Below are 15,426 nucleotides of genomic sequence, written 5' to 3' on the forward strand. Positions count from 1 at the left end.
TTTGCAGCCCAGGGACATCATCTAACAGCTGAATAAGATTACTTACATAGCATATTTATATAGTATAATAAAACTGAAGGGAGTATCAATCTATGCTTCTACTTGCTACAACAAATGGATTGAACAAATTACTTTTGGATTATATCTCATATGTCCATTCTGCTTAGTTGGAAGACTCAAATACACCGAATAACAAATTTTGGGTTACGGGCATGAAAGTAAGTTTACTTTATAGATTTTAGGATGCTAAACACAGAAATAGTGCTTAAAATGACATATTTGCTCTTGTTTTTGAAAAAAGTAGTTTTTTTATATTTATACAAGGTATTTTATATTTATATGGCAGTTAGATGTAGCAATGAACATACCTATATCAAACATGGGACCTTTTTATCTTTCGTTTGTATTCAGCTTTGTTAGTGTGGTGGTACTGAAAATGCAGTGTTGCCATGCATTTTGCCGAAAGCTATAGTTGATAATATAGAGTAACTCGCTAATATCAGACCCCAATTGTAATTCGGAAACAAGAGCCAATGGACAAATTTTAATGCGATTTTCATGTTCAGCAGCATAAAATTAGTTAAGTGTGGGTATTTTCGTTTTTGTAACATTTTGTGTAGACCTGTGATATATAACTGTAATTTTGCTTTTAGGATTGCACATGCAGAAGTATTGAGACGTGGGTGGTTAACCTACACAGACCTATGGGTTTTGTCACAATCACCATTGTTTATGCAGTGCTGGTTCTTGCTCAGAGACAGCATTATCCAAGTAAGTACCATTTAAAATTTTGGAGACTTTGTAATATGTGCCAAATGAACATAACGTATTACAAATTCTTTGCATGAATAAAAATATTTTATAAATATGCTGTAGTAATAATATTATCATTATTTATATATACAGTATATTCCGGTTATTTGGGACACATCGGGACTAGTGCATTTTTTCCCGATTAAGTGGCTGCCCGAATTATCCGAAGTTTCACGTAAATAGCTAAAAATACAAAAATACAATGCTTTACAATTGGTTCACTGTACAATCAAATCACATTATGATGGACTCACCATAGCAAAGTATCATTCACTGTACGATGTGTAGTAAGTGCCAGTCATTGTGATCATGTTTGTGAATTGAATTTTAAGCCTTTTAAACAGCGATTCTAATTAGCGAAAATAGCAGCAATATTATCCATAGGCAATAACTGTAAAGATATACAGTCAGTCCTCGTATAACACGTGTTTACACTACACATTTGATTGATCATACACGATTTATAAATAGGGGAACGATATCGTATATAACAAGAACGGAATTCGCTTATGAGCGATTCGCCTTTGTGTTTACAAGAAATGGCAGTCGAACATGGAATCACCCCCAACTGAATGCAACATGATAGGAATGAAGAGAAGATTCTGAAAATGTATTTGTTTTTCATATCAGTGAAGGGGAAACACATTTCATCATAAGAATGTAAAAACCCACAATCTATCATATTATCGCAAATGCAATTAGATCGAGTTTGCTACCAGATTATAACGATTCTACTAGCAGAAATGCAACTGGAAATTGTTTTATGGTAGTAACCCCCAGAAATGTGCTTTAGTAAAATGTGAGCTAGTGAGGTGTTAATAGTGTGTCTCTGCTTTTATGGTGTTGTTTATTCAGTTGCTACACTTGCACAGCTTTGTTTATGTGTATCAAGCGTGCCTCCTCATTTTGTAAGTGTGCTTTATTCCCTAAAAATGAGTAAAATTCTTAAAAGTGTGAAGAGGAAGCATCCTGGTGAAGACACTACAGATTGAGAGAGAAAAAGGAAAGCAATATTGATAGACAAGAGGTGGACTGGGTCAAAAATTCTTACCCAGGAAAATTTGTACCGGCCTCATACTAGCATTTATGGCCAAAATCACACTGGCCTGCATAGTCTTCTGGCCTCTGGCCCACCAGGGTTTCTCCAGTAAGGCTTATGGCCAGTCCGCCTCTGCTGATAGAGAAAAAAAATATGAAAGTGTGAAATGCTTTGAGCGAAATGAACAAAGATGTGATATTTCACGTGCTACAGGCCTAAATGAGGCAACACTGAGAAATGCAGAGAAAATGAAAACAACTTTCATAGCAGCAACAACTCAAAGGTGTTTTTTTTTTTTTTTTTTGCTGATGTTATATAAGCTTGCTACCTTGCACGATTTGCCTTTGCTAATGCTAAAAATCCATTAGATCAAGACACAGAGAATTGGAAGAGATGGAATGGCTGTCATCTGTTTGGATAGAAAATCAAACAAAGAAGAAGTTTGCTTACGATAGAAGCAAAAGCATTAGCAATATTTTATTACGTAATAGTCGTAATAAAATATGTAAGTATTTTATTATGATTATTTATTTGTGTTTGATAATGTTTTGGTTTCAAATGTGTGTTCAATCTTGGGTGGTCGGCACCTAACCCTATTTTTCCCATAGGGCCTTTTGTTTTTATTGCACAATTTTGCATTTCACGGGTGTTTCTAGGAACACAACTATCGTGCTATATGAGTACTGACTGTATTAAGCACAAATTTACTCTTTATTACCTTACCAATTAAAAAATTAAATTATACGTGATAATCGGAATAATTAATACATACTGTAATATGTACATACTAACTAGTTGCCGACCGGGCTAGCCGGGTGGGTAAAGTGCTTGCCTTGCAACCCATAGGTTGCGGGTTCGAATCCCACCTCGGGCTTGGATCAGAGTACTGCAAAAACCTTGGGAGGTGCATTATGGCCACAGAAGCCGATGCGCCAACAACTAACTAAAACAAACAAACAAACTAACTAGTTGACATTTCTGTTCACTGACATTTGTGGGTGGAGGTTAAAATTTAAAACAGCAAAAAGATAAGTAATCAGTAACAAAGAACACGGCACACACAAATTGCAAGTAACACGATATGCGCAAGTAAGAACGGAGTAACAAGTTATGAAGCTTTAAATGAAGCTTCATAACTTGTTACTCCGTTCTGTTACTCCGGAATGAAGAGAAGATTTTGAAAATTAATTTTTTTATATGATTGAAGATTCCATGGAAGTGTAAACACATTTCACCATAATAACCCACAGAATTTCAGCTGTCGGTATTATCGCAAATTCAATAAGATCGAGTTTACTATCTGTTTATGATAGATTGCACTAACAGAAAAGCCCAATAAATATGTGACTGATAATTGTTTTTTGGGTTGTGACCTCCAGAAATCTGACTGAACCACGTGGTATGGTCGGAGACAATCATAGGGTAATCTCCTGTGCTGCGTCTCCTGCCCTGATTAAACGGCATGTTGTCCCAATTAAGCAAAGTAAACCCTGGCTATATTCTCGATTGAGTTCTATTTTTTAAGATTTGCCCCAAGTAAACGGCTGCTCCGATTAACTGGTGGCCCAAATAACCGGAATCAACATGTTGAATAGCAACATATATAGTGGTGAATAGCAACATATTTCTTGCCACTATATATGTTGAATAGCAACATATATAGTTGCAAGAAATATGTTGTCACTATATATGTTGTTATATACTGGTTTCATTGAGAAGTAACATAGAGAGGGGGGGAATGGTTTATCTATCCTTAATAGATGTTAATTTTTATTTGAAACAAGGAGTGATTAATAATTCTAATGTGATTTTCATATTCAGCAGCATAAAATTAGTCAAGATTGAATGTTTTCATAATATTTTATGTGTTGACCAGCGTAATGGACGGTGGACAAAGTCCACAGTCCATTAATCATGCATTAACAAAAATCCATGTGATTTTTATTTCACAGTCATCCAGTTCCCTATTCTGAATAATCCTACTTGAATTCACATGTCACATAGGTACTAAATTTGTGTTATTATTTATGAAGTAGTTTTTGATATCTGAAGGTTTCACACATTTTTGAGTCAGCATAGTCAATTTGGGATCTATTTCTCAGGTAATATGCATCACATGTGAAGTATGGTGTCCGGTTGTCTTATATATGTGAGCAATGTTTTCACTCAGTTATACAAGAATATTTGGTACAAAAGTTGTGCTTGTTAGTGTATGGAGATTATACTGACCACTTATGATAATATACATAGTATTGAGGAAATTGATTAATATTAGAAAAGGTGAACCTTGAAAGTGGTTCATTTGTACATTGCACTGTATGGTGATTGGCTCTGTTTCTGTACTAATTCTTCCTGTATTTATTTGAATTCATCCATGTGGGTTTACGGGAGAACAATTTGGAACAAGTGGCATAATCCACATAAGTAGTGCTTACCATTGATTACCAAGAAAGTTGTGTATAACAGGTCCCCCTTGAGATTATTTGGATATTGGAGTGCACTGATAAGGTACCAACATGTATTGAAATAGCCATTTGGTATCAAATGTTACTTATTAGTGTGCAGGGGTGGCAACATACAATACTATACTTCTCTTTTTAGGGAAGTATAACTCATTAGAAGTGCAGCATAAGACAGCTTATTGTGATGGCCTTGCAATTTGAGAGATCAAAATCTTTTTTGTATGACTTAGCATCTTTCTTATAGCACCGGGCTATAAAATACTGATTATAGGGATTAATCAGACAGCTGAATAATTTTTAATACTCTGTTAGTTTGTTGCTGTACATTCTAAAAGTAATTATACAGGGTATACAGGGTATCAAAGGTAGCTCCATAATTTTAAAAGTTTTCATATGCTTACTGCAATGAATCTGTTCTCACATGGTAAATATACACTGAATGATCACTGAATTATGACTACCCACCTAATACTTCATAGGTGCTACTTTTGCCCTCAGTACATACGGCAGCTATACGACGTGGCATTGATTCAACAAGATGTCGGAAACGTTTGGGAGGTATAGCCAACCAAGCTGTGTGTAATGCGGTCAGCAATGCAGGTATGGAGGTGATTGGTATATCCAGATGCCTGATATGCCTTTCCATAGTGTCCCACAAGTGCTCTATGGGATTAATATTAGGGGAGTTCGGAGGCCAATTGATATGCTGGAAGTCAGAACTGTGTTCCTCAAACCATTCCTGCACAACAAGTGCTCGATGGTTTGGCGCATTGTCATCTTGGAAGATACCATCGCCATTCAAACTTTTGATACCATGCATGATGGATGAAGAGCCTCATGTTGTTGATGCCAAATCTGCACACGACCATCCACGGTGTGGAGTAAATAACGTGACTCATCTGACCAGCACACCTTCTTCCAGTCTTCTAACGTCCAACTTGCATGCTCTTTACAACAGGCGAGTCTTTTACACTGATGAACCTTGGTTAGGCGAGGATGTCCTAGGGATCGCCTGCTGGTATAGCTCATATGTGCAAGCATGCGACGCATGGTCATGCCAGATATTGTTCTGGGTTGGCCCATGTTGTATTGGGTAGTCAACTCTGCAGAAGTGTTGCGCCTGTTTGCCTGTACGAGTCGTCGGACCCGGCGCTCACCTCTAATATCAACCTTTCGCTGACCTTTGCAATTTTGCCGTCAGGTCATTTTTTTGACCATTTTGATGCCAGTCTGGTACACTTTAAATACGGTGGCTCTCGAACACCCCACCAGTTCAGCCGTTTGGGAAATCGAGGCACCAGCTCATTCAGCCCCCACAATTTGTCCTTTATCAAAGTCTGATAAATCCTTCCTTTTACCCATCATGCTCGGAATATTGCTACCTACTGAACCACTGACACCTTATCTATGCTACATAGGTTGACTAACTCCGCACTCTCATACCTCATGTGGTAAACGGTTCGCATTCAGTTTTCATAGGTGTGGTCATAATTCAGTGATCACTCAGTTTAGATAAAGTCAGAGTTTTCATGCTCATTTGTTGATTGCAGAACTAGCCACAGAGGAGTTGCTGTAGTATAAACAGAAATGGCAACATATACTGGAGCAGAGTCTGTCAAGAGGACGATTACCATTGGGATGTGTGCTGCATTAGTACTGGAAGTTATATTGTAATTGTTACTTCCACTGCAACTTCGGGTTTGTACTATTTTTTTATCCTAGCACAGGGTTTCTTCATTATAAATATAATAAAAAGTTAAAGCACCAATAGAAGATTACACTTTGTAAGCACAGCTACTAGGGCTGAATAAAGGTTGCCCGTATCTTTACTCAAGTGTATATGATATTGTGTGTGACTCATCTAATTCTGCCTGCACAATCCTGTCACTCACAAATAGCCAGCATAAACCTGTAAGAAATGTCTAACAGTGGCTGTGTTGAGGCCATCCAAAAAATGCATTTTTTGATCATTTATCCTGCATTCTAGTACACTGCAATTAAGTCACAAATAACTTTATTTTTCTAATAGAAATATAAAAATATTTCTGATATAGTGAAGCAGAATATTGATAACTTAAATATATAATGCAGGATTATCATAATTTAAGTTCATCAGTGGGTCTGTAGCTGGAATGGTTTATCAGAGAACAATGAGATTTTAAATATGATGATACAAAGAAGAAAAATTTACCAGAAAAAAAAAAAAAATTTGTAATGCACCAGCATTACATAAGTTACTTAAGATATCTCCTCTGTCATGCAGTATGAATGATATCTTTGAAGTTATGATGGGAATCATGGCAAGATCCAATATTGCAGGCCCTCCATTAGATAGTTCACTGGACCAAATCTATTCGAAAAAAAAATTAGAGTAAGAGTGTGTTATAGGCCTAATGACCCTGATGATTACAACAAACAACTGTACAGAGAAATAGAGTGGGCCAGAAAATCAGATTGTCTTATAAAGGGAGATTTTAATTTCCCAGATATAGATTGAAACTTACGGGTTGGTCACTCACACACTAGCAAGACTTTTTTGGATTTATTGGATGATTGCTTTCTACAGAAGCATGTTGAAGAGGCAACTAGAGGCAATATACTCTTGATCCGATTATCAGCAGTGATTTTTCATGCATTAAGAATCTGCATATAAAGGAACCACTAGGTGGCAGTGATCAAACAGTGTACTGATGTGAAATTTACTCAAAGATGTAACTACCATCAGGGGTAAAGGGAAGGGTTTTTGTTTTTATAAACATGACTACAGTGGTCTCAAGACTGTTTTTTTAAATTCTATACAGTGGGACCAATTGATGACGAGGTGACATTCTGTGGTCTTCGGTCTATGATGAGGCGACCTTCCACCTGTCGGGATGAGTGAATCGACACAATTTCAACAGCAAATTCTATATGGGAAGCATTCAAGGAATTATTGTTGGAATCTACTGTGTTTTTCATACTAACTAAGAATTACTGTTCAAGGTTTAGGTCTAAATGGATGTCAGATAAACTATGAGACTCATGGCAGAGAAAAAAAAATGCATGCGATGCATATAAATTATCAGGAGATACAGATGCCTCTGGTAGATATAAGATAGTCTACTCAAGCAAAGGAGGTTAGGCAAGCAAAGGCAGATTACGAGAAGTCTTTGGCAAAGGATACAAAGAAAAACAGTAAAGACTTTACTTGTGTAAACTCTAGAAGGAAGGGGATGAATCAGATTGGTCCACTTTATCGATGGTTCGATTATTGATGATTCTGCTCAGGTAGCTGGCAAACTGAATGAGTATTTTGCATCTACATCACACGTGAGAAATTCTGTAGGAAAGTGGAGGCCACAAACTTATCAAACTCTAATAGGGAGCTAAATCATTTTGTAATAACTGAGAGCAAAGTGGAGCAGAAATTGTTGAAGTTAAATATAAGAAAGTCACCTGGGGTGGATGGGATCTATCCAGTTATATTAAAGGAGTCAGCAAAGGAAATAAGCAAACCCTTAGATTATGAGAGAATCCTTGGACTGAAGATATGCGAATGCATCCCCAAATGTGACACGAGTAATTACAGACCTGTTAGTTTAACTTCTATTCTGGGGAAAATAATGGTGCCACTGGTTAAAGAAGCATTGTATTGTAGAATCATCTAGAGAAACCTGCAGTTATAGTTCAGACACAGCTTGGGTTTGTTAAGGGGAAGGCTTGTCTGACCAATTTTATTGGATAGTACAATTGGGGTCACAAAGCAACTGGATGCAAAAATAATTTCAGTATCATATACAGGGTGTCCGTAAATGATGTTTACAATTTTGATATTTTTTATTCAGAATTATTTCAAGCTACACTCGTGATACACCAGCTGAAAGATAAATTCAATAAGTTTTATTAAAATTGGTACTCGACTGCCAGTTTTGTATTCTACCCGCTATGCAGTGCTACATTCTGTGGGCTTCAGTGATGAGGCGACCTTCCACCTGTCGGGACGAGGGAATCTGCAATTTACGAATCTAGGGCAGTGAAAATTCCCATGAGTTTTTTGAACATGAAAGGAACATTTTCAAAGTTAGCGTTTTTTTTGCAACATCTTGAGAATAGCTGTACGGACCATTCTTTTTCATCAAACTGATGGTGACAGGGTTCATCTACTTGGACATGGTCAGTAAATGGTTAATGCCACAGCTGCAGGAGGACATTATAGATGTGATTTACCAACAAGACGGCGCCCCTCTGCATTTTCATAATGAAGTGAAGTCGTACCTGGATGAATATCTTCCTCAGTGTTGGATTGGGCGTGGAGATGGAATGGCTTCCGAGGTCGCCTGATCTGATGCCAATGGATTTCCTTTTGTGCGGTTATGTGATGGATAATGTGTACATTCCTCCACTACCGATGACACTGCAGGAGCTGAAGGCATGGATCACAGAGGCCTTTAGTAAAATTGATTGTGAAATGAAGCACAGCGTATGGCAGGGAATTGAATATCGCTCGAGTTACTCATAGTGCCCACATCGAACTTTACCAATGATTTTTGTGTACCTTCATAAAACTTATTGAATTGATCTTTCAGCTGGTATGTGTTTCATGAGTGTAGCTTGAAGTAATTCTGAATTTAAAAAATATCAAAATCGGAAACATCATTTATGGACACCCTGTATTTGGATTTCAGGAATGCTTTTGATGCTGTGCAACAGTATCAAAAGGAAGACTGCTGTACAAATTGGAGCAGTATACCATAAAGGGCAGTTGCCACTGTGGATAAAGGGATGGTTTAGTGGGAGAAGACAGAGAGTGGTAATCAATGGACACTGCTCTTTGTGGACTAATGTTATTAGTGGATTCCCCCAGGGTTCCGTGTTGGGCCCATTGTTTTCTATATTTATCAATATTGATGAAGGCATATCAGGTATAATGTCCAAGTTTGCAGACAATACAAAGGTTGTTGTTAATGACAGTATGCTACTGCAACAGGATCCAGAAAAGTTGAGGAGAGTGGTTGAGAGGTGGCAACTGAAGTTGAACATTGACACATGCAAAGTATTGCATATGGGTAGCAGTAATCCCAGAGTAGCATACCAATTGTGTGGTATTACACTTAGGAGAATATTTAAAATAAATAAATGCACAAGGCATAATACTTTAAGAGTTTGGTATCTATATAATATCGGTGTTTAGATACACCATAGATAACTCTTAATAAACTACAAAGTAGTTGTTGTAGGCATCATTTGCTCTTTCTCATATTGTGCTCTGCCTTCACGACGAGTTGCCATGATGTTGCACTACTTCGAATAAGTAACGCTTCACTAATAGAGAAGACTATTGTTACTTATTCTCAGTTGAGTACCACCACCCAGACAGCACTGTTTCACGGCTATTGGCCGATCATCAGTGGGTGGGCAGGTACCCTGGTATTGCAGACATGACGACCCAGTTGTGAAGTTAATCACACAATATGAGAGATGCCAAGAGGTGTAGATGTCAATATTTAAAATAAATAAATGCACAAGGCATAATACTTTAAGAGTTTGGTATCTATATAATATCGGTGTTTAGATACACCATAGATAACTCTTAATAAACTACAAAGTAGTTGTTGTAGGCATCATTTGCTCTTTCTCATATTGTGCTCTGCCTTCACGACGAGTTGCCATGATGTTGCACTACTTCGAATAAGTAACGCTTCACTAATAGAGAAGACTATTGTTACTTATTCTCAGTTGAGTACCACCACCCAGACAGCACTGTTTCACGGCTATTGGCCGATCATCAGTGGGTGGGCAGGTACCCTGGTATTGCAGACATGACGACCCAGTTGTGAAGTTAATCACACAATATGAGAGATGCCAAGAGGTGTAGATGTCAATATTTAAAATAAATAAATGCACAAGGCATAATACTTTAAGAGTTTGGTATCTATATAATATCGGTGTTTAGATACACCATAGATAACTCTTAATAAACTACAAAGTAGTTGTTGTAGGCATCATTTGCTCTTTCTCCTTAGGAGAATGAAAAAGATTACACTTTGGAAAATGAAAAGAGAAAGAAAAGGTATTATACTTTGGAGAATGAAAGAGAAAGAAAATGTATTACACTTTGGAGAATGAAAAAAACCTGGGAGTAATTGTGCAGTCAGATATGAAGTTTTCTGACAGTGCAGACAGGCTGTAAGAGGAACTCATGGGGTCTTGTCAATGATATACAGGAATTTTACTAGCAGGAATAAGGAGGTAATTATCCCCTTGTATAAGGCAGTGGTCAGGCCACACCTTGAGTACTGCAAACAGTTCTGGAGGCCTTATTTTAGGAAAGATGTATTGCTGCTGGAATGAGTATAGAGGAAGGCAACAAGATTGAGTGGAACAAAGGGTTACTCTTATGAAAGGGTTAAGTTTTGCAAATTGCAGTGTCTGGAGACCTTTGAGGTGATCTGATTGAGGTGTATAACGCCTTGATTGGTGTGAACAAGCTCGATGCTGATGAGCTTCTTCCTCTTGCTGAGATTACGCATCTGAGGGTGGCATAAGTTCAAATTGAGGAAAGACAGTTGTAGAATAGATGTGCAGAAATTTGCCTTTAGCCAGCGGGTGGTTGATTGCTGGAACAAACTTCCATCTGTTGTTGTGGAAGTTGACAGCTGAAATAAATTCAGTGCCTCAGTCTGAACAATTTCCTTACATCTTCACAAACATCAAAACACCAGTTAGATTCACGTATTTTTAAGATCCTAGTGGTTTTAAACTTAAAGTGCATCACTAGTAGTTAGATCCTTCTTTCTTTATGAGCCTTGATCAGCTATATGTAACATACAGAGGATGGAAGTTCCTTTTTATTGTGTATTCCATCTCTATGGATTTTAATTAGTAAACTTTTTTTCTTTCAAGAGAAAGATTTGTGTCAACAGTTTTTAGCAAATAGTAATTTGCAACAAATTAATTTCAGGATCATAGTGTGCCATTCAAAGTGATGCCTTCCTTGAAACTATATATGTTGCCATCCAAACATGTTTAGTTTAATATTTGCTTTATCTTGTTTCAGGTTATGGCAGTATCTACAGTGGCATATATAGCAGCAGCTGTGACTTTATTGGGTACTCTGCCGATGATACAACATTGTTACACACCTGTCAGAGAAGTTCTTCAGACAGCATTACAGATTACTAACACTAGATGTGTATCACCAAAGCCTGATTCATCTTCCACACTTTTTGCACATATCCTTCAAGCTACAACAGAAAATGAGCTGAAATTTGGGGATTCTACACAAAATTCAGAAACATATGGAACAGTTAACTCACCTTATGCCTGTGCCAATTCTTCACACATTTGTAGGTGGTACCACTCTACTAGTCTGATATCACAGTTTATTTATAAATACAGACTTCCATCCTGTAATAATTATGGTAAAAGTGACAGTGATGTTGAGAATTCATTAACAAACATAATAACAAGGAAGTTTTTAGATATTTTTAGTTTTGATTTTGAGAAATCTAACCTGCAGTTGATTGAAAGATTGCATTTGAGTACCATGGTTAATAATTGGTTAAGTAGTACAACTTCTAAGGGTTGGAATGCCATTGTGCCTTGGCAGAATTGCATTAGAGTAGCCTTTAATGTCTAGAGCCGTTTTTAGAGATGCCCATATATAATGAAAATACATTAAATATTTTAAATTAATCTAAATCTTTTTGATATCTTAGATAATTTTATTAACTTCATATGATTCTTTTCTCTGCTTAAAAGGTAAAAAAAATGGAGTGATAATAAAAAAAAGCAAAATATAAAAAAAAAAAAATGAATAAGCCTTAGTAGTTTAAATAAATGTGACACCTAAAGTGAAGTGTGAAAGTTGCATTAATTGTTACTAAATATTTTTTGTTGTTGGGGGATGGGGGACAGAAAAGAAAGCATGTTAAGGGAATCAGTCTGTACTTTCTTGATTTTGAATATAATATGATATATATATATATATATATATATATATATATATACACACACACACACGCATACACACACACATACATACACACTGGGCTAAACAATTAGAGTATTTGCAGACTGTTTGTGTAAATACAATGACTTACGTACCTCATGATGTAGTTGAATTGAGGTTCTGGTCAGAGTATGCTGAAAGCAACTTGAGAGTGAACAATTGTGGCTCTATTGGAACATAATGCATCAGAAGCAAAATACTGTAAGCTTGTAGGAAAGTTTTTGTCACCATTGTGACAAAAACTGGCATATGCACAGACAATATCTTTAGTATGGGGTATGGACTCCACCAACTGTATGTTTTGCATCTATGATATATCAGTGAAATCAACATCTCAAGATGATTCATTGCAAAATCACTCGTCACCCTCGTATAAGTGGTTTTAAGCTTAGTGTAATTAGACACTCCTGACAAGGTGCAGTATGTGTTCCTTGGTTATCCCAGTCCATACAAACAATATCTCTTTCAACATACTGTTGATCGGTGCCCTGTAGACCACAGAATTTTATTTCTGTACTTGGAATGCAGTCTGACCTGATGAGGTGGAGGTTCACCATCACCGAACTGGCTGTGTCCTGTACAGAAGGGTTTCAAGTTCCTCTTTCATACCATAGTAGGATATAAGATGCAGCAAGAATCCAGCTTCAGCTGTACCTGGACTCATCTGTGAAAAGCACATGGTTAAATTCCTCACCAGTCCAATTGCAGTCTTTATGTGCTTACAATATTTTTGGCTGTATGATGTTGTTGGGCACTCTGTGGAACTTGCACCATAGGTCTTGAACGAAGTACGTTTGCATGGATGATTTTGGATGGTTTTGATTAGCACCTTTGTTCCCATCACTGCTGCAAAACATTTGAGTAGCTGGCTAGCATTCAAGCTTAGATTGCAACAAGAGAGAGAGAGGGGGGGGGGGGGTGAGTAATCTTGTCTCAGCATTGTTGATGGCTTACGACCCTGGCTTGGCCAAATGGTCTGGGTTTCTCCAAACTAATTCTGGCAACGGCTTGGTGACACAACTTGATATTGTGACTGGCAAACTTGGACAAATCTGAGATGACATTTCAGATTATTCACTATGATAATCAACAAGCATGCTGTCTTTTGCAGTTGTAATTCGTGAATGAGATGCATCTGGAACACGGTCAAATATTTATCAGAATGGTTGTACAGCTGAATTTGTATATTCTTGGCCTACAATTCCTTCTTTGTGAGAGAACTTAGAGTAATTTATACCTGCATGTCAGTTTGTGAATGTGTGCTGTCATTGCAGTAGATTGTGCAGTGATTCCCTAATTGTTTTGATCAGTGTATTTTCTGCATGTATAGATAAACAAAAATAGACATTGCTAGGTACCAGTCAGAACTACTTATGCACATTGACGTGAATTTTGTTTATAGATATTTCTGTTGATTTTTATGAGAATGATTATAATGGGGAAAATAGTGTAGCAAAATATTAATTGCCATTGCATACTATCTGTAATTGGATTTCTAGAAAAGTATGATGGAGAGTCACAAAGTAAGCATTTAAACAAAAGTGAAAAAATAACACTCTGATCTACATTACTTTTTAACCATAATTGCTGAAAAGTTCATACTAAGGTTTATCATTTCTCGGTATTTTATCATTCCTGGAATTCTATTTGAATCGATTTATTTTTTTACCTAAAATTAGGTAAAAACATGGAAATAACACTTTTTTATTTAAAAAAAAAAAAATGCATAGAAAATAATACATAACATAAAAAAATAACATAATACATGAATAAATTAAAATATTGCAAACATTATTTATTCTTTTATCAATTTAAAGTAGTTCTTTAAAACAGCATAAATGATATTAATACTGTTATCTCTTAAGGCAGCCTGAATTTTAGTGACAAATAGGCCTGCTGCAGTAAAGGTTCTCTCTGCTTCAATTGAAGTCCTGTGGCAATGCATCAAATAGAAGGCTTAAATTTTCTGTACACTTACCAGTTATCCCAAAGACTTTCATTTCTTTGATCATATGCTTAATGTTGTATGCTGAAAGATCCTCTACACTGTACAAATTGATTTTTTATTGCAGTAGTCAGTTTCTCATGGAGCATTATAATAAATGAAGAATGAGTTTTCAGTTGCATGGGTGTAGGTGAGTTATTCTGAAATTGATAAACATCTGATGAAGCTTTGAGAACTTCTCTCATTTCTAAATCACCATAAAAGTCTTAAACAGTTTTTTAGAAATGGCTTGTAGTATTGATTTTCAAGGTAATGACAAATGGGAGTCATTTGTTTTGTAGCTCAAAGCATTATTTAAATATTTAAACAAACCAAAAAAAAATTTTTTCATCATCCTATGATTTTTTGTATATATTGTCTGATTTGAGATGAAAAAAAGTATTTTGTTCGCTCAAATTTTCCAATATATACTGCCGAAAGCAATGTAGCATCTCTTCTACAAGCCTTTCATTCCCATCTTAATTAGTTGCAACAATGATATGATGGCAGTCATAACATCAAACTTGCATTCAGACATATCTAGATTGTTTGTTATCAACCATTGCTTTTAAATTGTGTGTTTTTAAAGCTATGAATCTCTCTGACATATTGAGTAAGCTATTCCACCTTGTTTTCAAATGTATAAGTTGTAGCTCCTTACTATGCTTATGTTTCATATATTTTTGTAAAACTTCATTTTTTAATAGTGTTTTCTGAAATAATTTAACAATTTTTCATACTTTGAAATTACATAAGCTACAAAACAAATGACTTCCATTTTTCATAACACAGTTGGGGATGAATACCACTTACGAGGGTGGTTCAATAAAGAATTGCCCTGCCCTAGTTGCAGAGGTGCTAGCCTGTTGATTCTTGGCACGGGTTTTAGTCCTCCTCCTCTACGTAGCCACTGTGCAGATTTACACATTTTTTCCATCGATGGATGAGGCTACATATACCGTTTTTGTAGAAGTGGTGAGGTTGGTCTTTGAACCATGACTCTGTTGCAGAAATGAGTGTCTCATTTCTGCAACATATACTGCCGAAAGCAGTATATGTGGGTCCCCCGAAAAAATGATTTGAGGGAAGGAAACAAGAAAATTTCAGTATTTCATATACAAGTGGCTGCTTGTGTTGT

The 15,426-nt window shown here is 36.5% G+C and overlaps 1 protein-coding gene across 2 annotated transcripts in view; it reads left to right on the forward strand.

The window, feature by feature from the left end:
• LOC150087128 (protein CNPPD1) overlaps nucleotides 1-11,946 on the forward strand; it is a 99,502-nt gene extending 87,556 nt beyond the window's left edge. Inside the window, exons 7-8 of one of the 2 annotated variants that reach the window (XM_090371827.1) lie at nucleotides 654-771; nucleotides 11,351-11,946. In XM_090371827.1, coding sequence (XP_090227953.1) covers nucleotides 654-771; nucleotides 11,351-11,932 — 700 coding nt within the window. In that variant the 3' untranslated portion in view covers nucleotides 11,933-11,946. The remainder of the gene's footprint in view (nucleotides 1-653; nucleotides 772-11,350) is intronic. The other variant, XM_090371828.1, reaches the window with a different exon arrangement.
• Nucleotides 11,947-15,426: the final 3,480 nt, after the last annotated feature.

This window comes from Mastigoproctus giganteus, chromosome 4 (assembly GCF_048544385.1).
Source record: "Mastigoproctus giganteus isolate SK-2022 chromosome 4, ASM4854438v1, whole genome shotgun sequence".
Taxonomy (NCBI): domain Eukaryota; kingdom Metazoa; phylum Arthropoda; class Arachnida; order Uropygi; family Thelyphonidae; genus Mastigoproctus; species Mastigoproctus giganteus.